Source organism: Meles meles, chromosome 11, assembly GCF_922984935.1.
Source record: "Meles meles chromosome 11, mMelMel3.1 paternal haplotype, whole genome shotgun sequence".
NCBI classification, from domain to species: Eukaryota; Metazoa; Chordata; class Mammalia; order Carnivora; family Mustelidae; genus Meles; species Meles meles.
Window position 1 is genome coordinate 12,054,229 of NC_060076.1, and position 12,337 is coordinate 12,066,565.

A 12,337-nucleotide genomic window follows, 5' to 3' on the forward strand; every position below is an offset into this window, starting at 1 on the left:
TCTAGACCCTTGAACTCTGAAGTCATTAATATTTAACTCTGAATAACTTGTCTCCATTATTTTTCCAAATATTTCTTCTCCAATTTTATTTTTTGTTCTGAGATTCATATGATTTTTTTCACTAATCCTTTTATTTTGCTTAGGAGATAAATTGCATTGTTTGATTATTTTTAATGTGCTAAAATACACATAACATTTACATAAATTTACCATTTTAAACATTTTAACATGCATAAGCCATTGGCATTAAGTATATTCACAGTGTTGTGCAACCATGACCTCTATCTTGGCTTCCCCTTTAAGTTCAGTAGCAATATCACTTCTAGTCAATGTTTGCTGGAGGTTCTGGCCAGGGCAGTCAAGCAAAGCAAATAAATTAATAAAAGGCATCTAGACTGGAAAGGAAGGAGCAAAACTCTATTTTTTTTCTGATGATTTTTGTATATATAGTTGATCCCTGAACAACTCAAGTTTGAGCTGCACAGGTCCACTTATATGTGGATTTTTTTTTTGTAATAAATACAGGACAGTACTATAATGTGTTTTCTCTTCCTTATGACTTTCTTAATAACATTTTCTTCTCTCTAGCCTTCTTTGTTGTAAGAATACAGTATATAATCATGGAACATATAAAATGTGTGTTAATTGACTGTTTATGTTACCGTTAAGGCTTCTAATAGTCGACTATTACTAAAGTTTTAGGGGAGTCAAAAGTTATACAGGGATTTTTGACTGCATGGTAGAGGTCAGTGCCCCTAACATCTGCATTGTTCAGTGGCCAACTGTAAAAGATACTAAGGAATCAAAAAACAAACTATTAAAATGAATAAGTAGGTTCAAGTATTGCAAAGTACAAGGTCAATATACAAAAATTGATTTCTATACACAATCTGAAAATGAAAGTAAGGAAACAGGTCTAGGGTCATATGCACCCCAGTGTTCATAGCAGCAATGTCCATAATAGCCAAACCTTGGAAAGAGCCAAGATGCCCTCCAACAGAGGAATGGATAAAGAAGATGTGGTCCATTAACGAGTAATGGAATATTACTCAGCCATCAGAAATGATGAATACCCAATTTTTTCATCAACATGGATGGGACTGAAGGAGATTATGCTGAGTGAAATAAGTCAAGCAGAGAAAGTTAATTATCACATGATTTCACTTACTTGTGGAACATAAGGAATAGCATGGAGGACATTAGGAGAAGGAAGGGAAGAATGAAGGGGTTCAGGAATTGGAGGGGGAGAAGAACCATGAGAGACTGTGGACTCTGAAAAACAAATTGAGGGTTCTAGAGGGGAGGTGGCATGGAGGGATGGGTTAGCCTGGTAATGAGTATTAAGGAGGGCACGTATTGCATGGAGCACTGGGTGTTACATGTAAACAATGAATCTTGAAATACTACATCTAAAACTAATGACGTACTGTATGGTAACTAACATAACAACAAGAAAAGAAACAATTCCATTTACAATAGGATAAAAAAGAATAGCATATTTAAGAATAAATGCATCAAAACAAGTGGAAAATTCATAATATAAATACAACAAAATATATTGTTGAAAGAAATTAAACACATAATGAATGGAAATACATCCCATGTTCATGGCTTGAGATAGTTCATATTATCAAGATGACAATACTTTCCAAACTGATCTATATAGTCAACATAATTACTATTAAAATCCCAGCTTTCTTTACAGAAATTGACAAGCTGATTTTAAACTATATATAGAAATTAAAGGGATCCCAACTAACAAAAACAATCTCAGAGAAATAGAACAAAGTGTCAGGATCCATATGTCCTGATTTCAAATCTTACTACAAAAGCACAGTAATCAGGATAGTATGATATGGGCATGAAAATAGATTTAGACCAATGGGACAGAGCTGAAAATCCAGAAGTAATCCCTCATATTTATATCCAGCAGGATTTTTAAAAGGTGCCAAGACAAATCAGTAGGGGAAAGAAATATTTTTTTAAATAAATGGCTCTGGGAACACTACATGCAAAAGAATGAAGTTGAATCTTTTTTTGTGTATTAATTACTCAAAATTAACTCAAAATAGACCATAAAAAGCAAGCTACATAATGAAAAAAATCCTCAATACATATATTTAGCAAAGGACTCCTATCTACAATATATAAATAATTTTTACAAATTAATGTTTAAAAAGGAGAATACCTAATTAAACAGCAGCAAAAGAATGGGAACATGGTTGTTATGAGAGAAAATGGGCAAATGATCAATAAGCATATGCACAAGAGATAAACTACATGAGTTCTCAGACAAATTCACATAAAAACCACAACACATGATTTCTACAAACACAGAAGAATGTGTCCAGTGGAGAAGATGGACAGTATAAGTGTAACTGAGGAAGTGCACCACACTTATTCATATATTGCAGGGATGAGTGTAATTGATAAAGCACTTTATCTAACTTTCTGATATAAACTACCAATGCCAAAAATATGCATACACTCTGCCCCCCCATCCCATTCTCCAGTATGGCATCATATGCATACAAAGAGTGGAAATGTTCCATTTGGGATTAGGCTGAAGCAGGTCCAGAGAGCACAAGGCAACAGGAATGGTCAAGATCCCCATGTCCTGCACCTAGATTTCAGTTTCTTTTCACTCAGCTCACACCGTTGGTCTTTTGGGGTGGAAAACACTTGAACCTGGTTCATGGATAAAATCATGATATGGTGTAATGAATTGAAAATGGACGGATGTCCACTGCCTGGATGTCCACTGCCATATACAACCCCACCCGGGAGTGATTCTAAGGAAGAGAAACAAGGAAAAAATCCAGTGTGCAGAGCATCCACTTGCTTGCCTTTTTTGAACAGAGGTAGAAGCCCAAAGATAAGAATATAAGCAGATTCTTTGAAAGTGATGAATGCCTCACTCGGATAATATTGTTAGTATAATTGGAAATCATGCATAAAAGTAAACCAAGCATTATTCAAAGATAGCAGGTCCAGAAGGGTTTTATGGAAAGCTAGTAAATTACAGCAAACAAAGAATAAAAAATTGAGTAAGATATAAAAGGATTCAACCAGGGCTAAGTATTCAGGAACTTCTTGGTGCTGTCAACATGCTCAATCCCTCACTGATTTTTACCTTGAAAGGGTAAATAATGAGGTAAGTATTTTCATACCTTATTTCATCTGCCCTTTTGCTGCCATGAAGGATGTCCCAGAACAGGATTGTCAAACCTGGTTGCACTAGAATTATCTGTTTGTTTTGTGTTTATAAAAAATACTAGGATCTTTCTCTAGAGAGTTCTAAAGCTCCAGAAAATACTAATCTACAGCTAGAATTCAAAAGCACTGACAATGACAGATGGCTACAAGGAACGAAACTGGCCGAGAGAATTGGCCAACAGAACTGGGAAAGAAAACCTGAGACCCATATTTAGAGAGACCACTACGAAACACTTCCAAGGTTGGGCTGGCATGGCTCCAACAACATGCATGCCCCCCATTGTAAACAGCCTGTCCCTGTGGAATCCTCACTTTTCTTTCCTCCCGGGTTCCAGTGAGCTGACAAAATGTCACATCATGGATAAAACTATGCCTGACCATGGTTATGCAGGTTACTTTTTGTCATTGCAACTATCACCATCTGACTTGATTGGTCACCATCTGAGTAAATTGGAGACGTGTATGTCTATACCATGTATAGGGACTGACAATATCTCATTCATTTTTACATTTTACCAGTAGTGCATAGCACAGTGCCTGGCATATGGTAGGCATCAGTGTACATACTAGCTTAAAGTGAATATGTCTCTTTCCACAAACATTAGCACCAAGAAGCAGGACACTAAAGTATGCAGGATTTTGAACACCAGAGTCAGACTAGGAATAAATTTAATATTTCTTTCCCCACTTATTAGCTTTGGTCTCCATCTGTAAAATATAATGATCATAGCATTTAACCCAAGATCATTATAATTGGAGAACTAAATGGCATAATACATTTAGAGAGTTAAGAACATAGAATAAAAGAGATAATAAGCTTTATGGAGAAATCATGATGATGGAACTTGTATTTAGTTAATTGCATGTAGGTACAGCTGCATGCCATGTTGAATTCTATCAGGGAATTCCATAAAGGCATGGAATCAGTGCCTCCTGTGCCAGATATAGTATTTGGAGATCAGTTATTTCTGATTGAATCATAGGTTAAAAAATATACATGCATTAGGATAATAGCAAACAGAAGTTCTAATTGACCTTAGCCCCGTGTAGCTTAGATCACCCTACACAACACCAGGGAAATATTCACATTTATAACATAGCACAAGTACTTTATGAAATATACCCATTACACACTGTTATATTTGAAGTTTAAGAGAATGATCTTGGATCCCTTCTTTTGAAACCTAAGCAAACGTAATAGGTGATGGTGTTGCTTCACAAACACATGGGTTTTCCAGAGCGCAATGTCAAAATATGGACATAGGCTCAAAGTCCCTGAGAAGACAATGTATGGATTCCAAAAAGGTTTCTCAGTGCAGCCTTCATATCACTGTTCCTGAGGCTATAAATGAAGGGGTTCAGCATAGGAGTCACAACGGTGTAAAATACAGCTGCAACCCTGTCCTTACCCCCGGAGTGAGATGAAGGGGGAAAAAGATAGACACCAATTGCTGTGCCATAAAACAGGAAGACAACAGTGAGGTGGGACCCACAAGTAGAGAAGGTCTTCTGCCTCCCAGAGGCAGATGGGACCCTGAGGATGGTGGAGATGATGTGTGCATATGACAAAATGATCAGAGAGAGAGGACCAGTAAGGATCATGGAGCCCACAGCGAATAGGGCTACCTGGTTGGTGCTGGTGTCTGAACAAGACAGTTGCAGCAGAGGGACCACATCACAGAAGAAGTGATGGATGCTGTTGCCTGCACAGAAAGAAAGCCTAGCCATAAGCAGAGTGTGCAGGAGGGCAGCGAGGTTGGTGAGAAGCCAGCATGCCACCAGAAGGAACACATACACCAGGGGCCTCATGAGTGTGGAGTAGTGAAGAGGCCTGCAGATGGCCACATAGCGGTCATAGGCCATCACCCCCAAGAGGAAGTCATCCAGTGCTCCAAATGTCATGAAGAAGTGCATCTGGGCCAAACACCCTCCATATGGGATGGTCTGACTTTGTGTCTGGATGTTCACCAGCATCTTGGGGACGGTGGTGGAAGAAAAGCAGGCATCAGCAAAAGAGAGGTTGGCCAGGAAGAAGTACATGGGCATGTGGAGGTGTGGGTCAAAGCCAATGGCCAGGATGATGAGCAGGTTCCCCATGATGGTGACCAGGTACATGCCCACAAAGATAGCAAATAGGAGAGGCTGCTGCTCTGGCCTCTCAGAAAGACCCAAGAGGAGGAATTCAGTGACACTGGACTGGTTGATTCTGTCCATGCCACTACTCCTTCTGGAAGGAGAGAAAAAACAAGTTAAATAGTGTTAAAAAAAAAAGTTGGTACTTGTAGCCTTCTCTAAAAGAAACACCCCCCACCCACTTCACATATGTCTCTATTCCAATTTCCTGGACCTTTGCTCCAAGGTCTGCATTGCTCCCTACTTTTCAATCCACCCAAGAAGGGAGAGCAAGCTGGCTGAGAGGTTAAAATGCAGAAGCGGGGATGCTTGGGTGGCTCAGTTGGTTAAGTGCATGTCATCTGCTCAGGTCATGACCTCAGGGTCCTTGGATGGAATCCCACATGGGTGTCCAGGCTCAGTGGGGAGTCTGATTCTCCCCCTCCCTCTGCCTCTCTCCTCTGTTCATGCTCTCTCTCTCTCTTTCTCGCTCTGTCTCAAATGAAAACAAAACAAAAAACTTTAAAATGCAAAAGCAAGGTGATAGGTAGCTGTTGGAGAGATAAGTTTCAGGATACCTCCGTCACTTCTATATGTTCACTGAGATCCTCATCCCTGACTTCCAGGTCCTAAGCCCATTTAAACTGTGAACAGTAAGAGCCAACACTTTGAATTCTAAGCACTACACAGTGCAGCATCTAATCGAAAACCCATTCATTTTATTACATACATTTCACTAATGAGTTACTGAAATTCAGTGAAATTAAGTCATTTGCATAATACTGCAAAGAAGACGTGAATATAGCATGGGGGTCTGAAGCCATTTCTCATGCTCCTCGACACCCTGAATCAAGGCCAACTCTGCTTAACCCCATCCTCTGCCGGGGCAGATGGAGGTGACTTTCTCTCTAAGGAAGTAGTTTCCACTGCCCATCCCAGGATGGGCAGGAGACAGGGACTCTGACTGGTATCTTCTGTGGGTATCAGAAGGAACAGACAACCCTGTCTTTTTCTTGGAGCACTCACCACAGGTATCTGGCCCAGACCAGCATCCACCATCAAAGTCAACCCCCCTGCACCTGTTCTCAGTTTGGTCTCACAGGACCTTGCTTTGGGCCTGCAGGTTCTTCTTAGCCTACAGCAAATGAGAGAGCAGTGGCCCCAGGACCACGGGCTACACCAGGCCAGCCAGAGAGCAGCAGCCCAGACTGCAGAGGGGGAGGTTGGATGTGCTTCCCACATTGTCACAGAAGTATTTCTAGGTTCTGTGCCCCAGGAATGTGATTCTTCAGGCTGGTCCTCAGAGACAAATCTGAAGTAATTGTTGCAGCTTCATGGTTTGGCTCCCTAGGCCAGCACTCACCGAGGAGCATGTGCAGAGGGAACGCATGGCATGTTGCTGGGTTTGCATTTGATAAATTTTGTCCCCAGGGATGTGTGTGCATCTCCATTCTTAGTGTGGTGGCTGCTCTGGGGAATCTGCTGGAAAAGCTGGTAACTGGGGCAGAAGGGGCTCCAAATGGGAGGTGGAAAAAAACAAACTTTGATTCCAACCTGGACAGAAGGTGTCCTGGCCTTGCTGTCCTGGGGTGGGTTGTTTCAATTCTATGAGCCTTCAGGTTTCAAGTTCCTGCTAAGAGGGTGATCAGCTTTTTAGACTGCCAGCTCCCACCCACCAAAATAATCCTAGACAAAAGGAGGGGATCAAAAAATCTAGACAATCACAAGAATATTAAAAGTGAGAGTCCCATGGGACTAAGGAAGATGACTCTGAGCGGGAATGTGGTGTGGGGGCAGAAGGCTGGGTGGAGACTCACTGTGAGGAAGGCAACTGTTGTCTCTCAGAGCAGATCTTATCAGCTGTCAGGTGCTGTGTAACAAAACACCCCCAAACTTAGTGTTTAGACAACAACCACCACCTTTTACTTAGTTTACATTTCTTTGGGTTAACATTTCAGATTTGGCTCAGCTGACTCTTGGGTTTTGGGTAGGCTCACTCCTGCTCTGTGGTCACCACGCCATCAATTGGGTGAGGCCACTTTAGGAAATGGGAGGCTTGTTCTAGTGAATGAATCTCTGATACCAGAACCTTAGCCTCCAGCTTTCAAAAGATACCAGGGATGTGTCTCAGCACTCAGTGGCTCTGGACCACCTCCTCTTTGAATGGTGCCTGCAACTGCAATTCTCTGCTCCTACCTGTGCCTTCTGGTGATGCCAACCAGGGTTACAACAGCGGCAGCAAATCCCTGACTTTTCCTGCTGCCTGAAGTCTACCAGATGTTTATTTCATCACCCTTCTTGCTTTCTAGTATTTGAAGATCATGTGAACCATAAGTATGCACTGACCAGTGAGTTAATGGCCAGGGACCATTTTAGGTGGCAGTACCCAGTCTGTGTACATTGTAAAAACTGACTACATCAGGAAATGTTTGGATGCCCCAAGATCAGGAATATTACATCCCCATGTCAACACACCTACAGACCAGTAACTTCTCATTTCCTGTCTTGACATAAATTTGTGCTTTTCTGTATTCTTTTCCTCCTGCCTTGAAAAACTTCTCTTTTCTGTTTTGCAGTAACAAATCCATACTTCAAAACCCATCACAAATGTTACCCCCTCAGTGAAGTCCTCCTGGATTCATCTGTCCAGGAGGACAAGAGAAACTTACATGTGATTTGTGTTTTAAGCAGAACTTGAAGATTGCAGCATATGTGTTAAAGACAGACTAAGCACTTTACATGTGTTATCTTTTTGATTTCTCATAACAGCCTTAGATGGTAGTTACTATAGTTACTAATACTATTCACTTGTTTATATTTGGAAAAGGGGCATTGGTGGGTAGCTAGAAGTCATTCAGGAAGTGAATACTGAAACTGATACATAAACCGGGTATTTGTGATTCCAATGTAAGCCTTAGTTTTGCTTAAAAAATTATTGAAAAAATCTGAGTTTGTCAGAGAATGAGATTTCAGTGTCATAATTATGCAGGGAAGAAATTGATGGAGTGTAGTGACGTTTCCAAAGTTTCTCCTGTGGGTTATTGAAAAATCCTCTGCAGGTTGTTAGGATAGACCCTCCCCCCAGGGGGGATGCAGTAATGAAATCGATGTATTTAAAAATGTATCTGAACATAGGTTGTTGGCATTGTACTGACTGAAGAATGATGGCCTCATAAAAGAAACGTGGTGAGAACCCAACTAATGTGGTCCAAGGACCTTTCTCTCTGATCATGTGGCTTGATTCCTAAGTCATTTCAGAATAGCCGGTTACTCAAGCTTTGTGCTCAAAGCTCAAGCAGAGGGCCTGGTCTCTTGGGGAAGTCTGAGGATCTCTGAGGCTGTTTAGACTTCTGTCCTAGGTTCTGATTTGCCTTACCCCATCCTCAAGTCATCTGGTAGTATTGAGAGAGAAGTTGCTGAATGGAAATGTATATGTGAACAATGTGACAGAAGCCAGAAAAGAAAACAAACTAGTAATTGAGAGAAATTTGTGATTTCATATCCATTTAGGCGTAGTGTAACCATTAAGGGTGTGCATTTTGGAACCAGATACCTGGGTTCAAATTCTGGCTCTGCCACTTAGTAGCTGTGTTACATCCTATAAGTAATTTAACCTTTTTGAGTCATTGTATTCTCTGCTGTACAATGCAAATATTTACCTCAAAGAAATATGTTGAACATTGCTAAAGAGAATGAAGATCTAAAATGCCTAGAAGGAGAAAATTTGCATATTTTTCTCCTGATTTTTCCAGAAACACTGCATGATGGAGAATATATTTTTAAATTTTTTAATTTTAGTATAGTTGACATGATAGAGAATATTTTATTACCTTCTTTTGTGAGTAGGGAAATTGTGGCTCACTGAGGTTACTTAATTTGCTGTAGGTTGGAAAGCTGGCAGGAAGCAGATGCAGGATTTGGATAGGCACCAAGATAACTCTATTAGTTGATATCCCCTGAATTCCCAGGATGATGTCCTTGGTCCCATGGAGATCACAGTGCCCTTCCACTCAAGAGTCTCCCCAGGGCACTCTTCATGTCTTTGTTTCTCAGGCTATAGATGAACGGATTCAGCATGGGAGTCACCACAGCCTACATCACTGCTGCAATCCTGTCCTTGCTGGCTGAATCAGCAGAGGAGGGAATGAAGTAGACCCCAATAGCAGACACATAGAACAAGCAAACGGCTGAGAGGTGGGAGCTGCAGGTGGAGAAGGCCTTCCACTTCCCACTCGCTGATGGGACTCTCATTATGGCAGCCATGATGCGGACATAAGAAATGATAATTAGCAAAGGGATCAAGATGGTTAAGGCCCCTCCCCAGTACATTAGCACACACTGGTTGACATAAGTATTGGAACAAGAAAGCTTCAACAGGGGGAGAAGTTCACAAAAGAAGTGGGGGATAATATTGTCAGTGCAGAAGGATAACTGAGCCAGGAGAATGGTGTGGGTCAGAGAGTATGACTGAGTGAGTATTAGGGACATGACCAACAGCAGAGTACAGCATCTGGGAGTCATGACCAAGGTGTAGTGAAGGGGGTGGCAGATAGCTACAAGCCGGTCATATGCCATCACTGCCAGGAGGAAAACATCTAGACGGATGAACCATAGGAAGAAGTAGATCTGAGACAGGCATCCACTATAAGTGATGGTTTTCCTATCAGCCTGGATGTTCGCCAGCATCCTGGGGACTGTGGTAGATGCTAAACACAAGTCAGTAAGGGAGAAGTTTGCCAGGAAGAAGTACATGGGGGTGTGCAGGTGTGAGTCAGAGACAATGGCCAGGATGATGACAATGTTCCCCAGCACAGTGACCAGGTACATGCTCAGGAAGATGCCGAAGAGGAGGGGTTGCTGTTCCTGCTGCTCAGACAGGCCCAGGAGGAAGAATTCAGAGACACTCATTGTGTGGTTTCCTGGTTTCATGTCACTGGTGTAACTAAGGAACAAAATGAAGGATGACACTTCACAAACGTTTCCGGCCCTGGTATTGTCTAGATAGAAACAAAGACTTAAAATAAAGATGGATATTCTCATTAACATCTGAAAGAATGCTATGAGATAGTCATTGTTATGCCCATTTTATTGATGAAAGAACTGAGTCACCTGAGAAAGTGGTGGAGGTAAAGTTTACATCTGGCAATTCTGACTTTAGAGTCTGTGATGATAACCTCTTTACCAATCTGCCTCTGATCAGGCACCCAGAACTAATTCATTTATTCATTCCACATTCAACCAGTACTTACTGTGTGTCAGTCTCTGCTCTCAAGGACTAGAGAGACAACGGTAACAAATACAGCAGGGCCCCTGCCCTCGTGTAGATAGTATTCTAGCTGGAGGAACCAGGAGCCATGTAACAAACACTTAAATAAACAAGAATGGGTTGCTCAACTGAAAACAAAATGTAGCAGTGACTAGCAGATTACTCTAAATGTTGTGGTCAGCGAAGGACTAGGGAGGAATGCGTACGATGGGGCCAGCCAAGTAAAGAATTTCGTGGAAGAGTGTTTCAGTTGCAAGGAACCGTAAGTGCAAACATGGGAAGGAGCACATACATTTGGAGAAGCAGGAAGAAGGCAAGGGGGGTCAAGTGTGGTGAGTTAGGACAGGAGCGGCAGACAAGTGGGTGAGGAGGTGGGCAGGTTAGAGAATGGCATGGAGTGCAGATTCTTAGAGCCATCAGAGAGCCGTGGGTGTGGGGGCTGTTTAAGCAGCAGACAACCATGATCTGACCTCAGGTATGGAAAGAGCATCCTGCTGCTCTGAAGAGAACTGCTGTAGGGACCAGAAAACAAGACAGGCCAGTAAGAAAGCACATGTGGGGCTCAGAAAGGCAGCTGGGGAGATAGAGTGAAGTGGATGGATTTGGGCTTGGTTTTGGAGAGTTTGGGGACCTTGCGCAAGGAACCACAAGCGGTAGATCTGGGCCCTAGTAAATGGCCCTTGACTTCCCCGGCTGCACCTGCGCCTTCAAGGTACAAATAGTAAAACTGTGTGAAGTGAACAGGAAAGAATTAAGGTGATTTCTTTTACCCACAGGGGCTGTTTAAAAGCTGTACAGCTACAAGAATAACAGAAATGATCTCTAGACTATTTCTTAATTGGCAGAAGCCCTGGAATGTCCTGGAAATGTTAAAAGACCAGGAAGAGAGGTGCCAGAGACATGGATAACTCTGTTATCCCCAGCTGGGGAGAGAATGAAGGGGAAAAGGCATTTACGGCCCATTTGCAAAAATGTATGAATAAAAGTCATTTATGATGTGTCTACAGTATGCCAATGACTAGTGTCATTTAATCCACACCACCCCTGTGCTAAGTATTTCCCTCACACTTTTCAGATCAAGAAACAGGGCTCAGAGAGGCTAACTGACCAGCCTGAGATCACACAGCTAATAAGATCTCTTTTCTGCCAAACCCGGAAGTCAGTCCACTATGCAATTCTCCTTCCTAAGACAGGCAGATCTTTGTTTTCTCATGGGTACTATAGATACTTGTCAACTTTGGGAGTACTTTGGGTATTTCTCCATACTTTGGGAATGTACATGTGGTGTTGATCCATCCTTTAGAATGCCTCTACAGTGTCTACAGGGTCTAGGGAGCTGTGTTTGCAATTGTTCCTCTATTCCGACATCTGCTGATCGCCTACCTTATGGCAGAAATGCTTGTGCGCACTGGATATTTAAGGCTAATCAGAACAGGCACAGTCCCTGGGCTTTCAGGCTAATTGAAGGGACTGACAATGAACAACTTAACATGTGAACATATAGTCAGAAACTCTGATTAGTACCGAAAAGCAGAGGTATGGTTGTATCACCAAGAAAGTATAATTGGAGGACCTAATTTAGATCAGAGGCCAGGGGATCATTCTTTGAGAAACTTAGATAAAACTGAGGCTCTGAAGTAGTAATTAGCTCTGACAGTAGGATAGTAAACTACCCAGCACCTGTGACATTCGTCACGTGGTAAACGGTCTGGCAGGCAGGAGAGGACCATGTGTCCTGAGAAC

The 12,337-nt window shown here is 42.0% G+C and overlaps 2 protein-coding genes across 2 annotated transcripts; both read right to left on the reverse strand.

Moving 5' to 3' along the window:
• Window positions 1-4,482: 4,482 nt before the first annotated feature.
• LOC123953146 (olfactory receptor 1N2-like) lies at window positions 4,483-5,430 on the reverse strand. Its single transcript, XM_046023117.1, has one exon. The coding sequence runs from the start codon at window positions 5,428-5,430 to the stop codon at window positions 4,483-4,485; it is 948 nt and encodes a 315-aa protein (XP_045879073.1).
• A 3,990-nt stretch (window positions 5,431-9,420) lies between these two features.
• On the reverse strand, window positions 9,421-10,257 carry LOC123953394 (olfactory receptor 1G1-like). Its single transcript, XM_046023597.1, has one exon. It carries the CDS (start codon window positions 10,255-10,257, stop codon window positions 9,421-9,423), a length of 837 nt encoding a protein of 278 aa, XP_045879553.1.
• Between the last annotated feature and the right edge of the window lie 2,080 nt (window positions 10,258-12,337).

Bases quoted from the DNA above. Each gene is read 5' to 3' on its own strand.
- LOC123953146 (XM_046023117.1), bottom strand. From the start codon at position 5,430: ATGGACAGAATCAACCAGTCCAGTGTCACTGAATTCCTCCTCTTGGGT.
- LOC123953394 (XM_046023597.1), bottom strand. From the start codon at position 10,257: ATGAAACCAGGAAACCACACAATGAGTGTCTCTGAATTCTTCCTCCTG.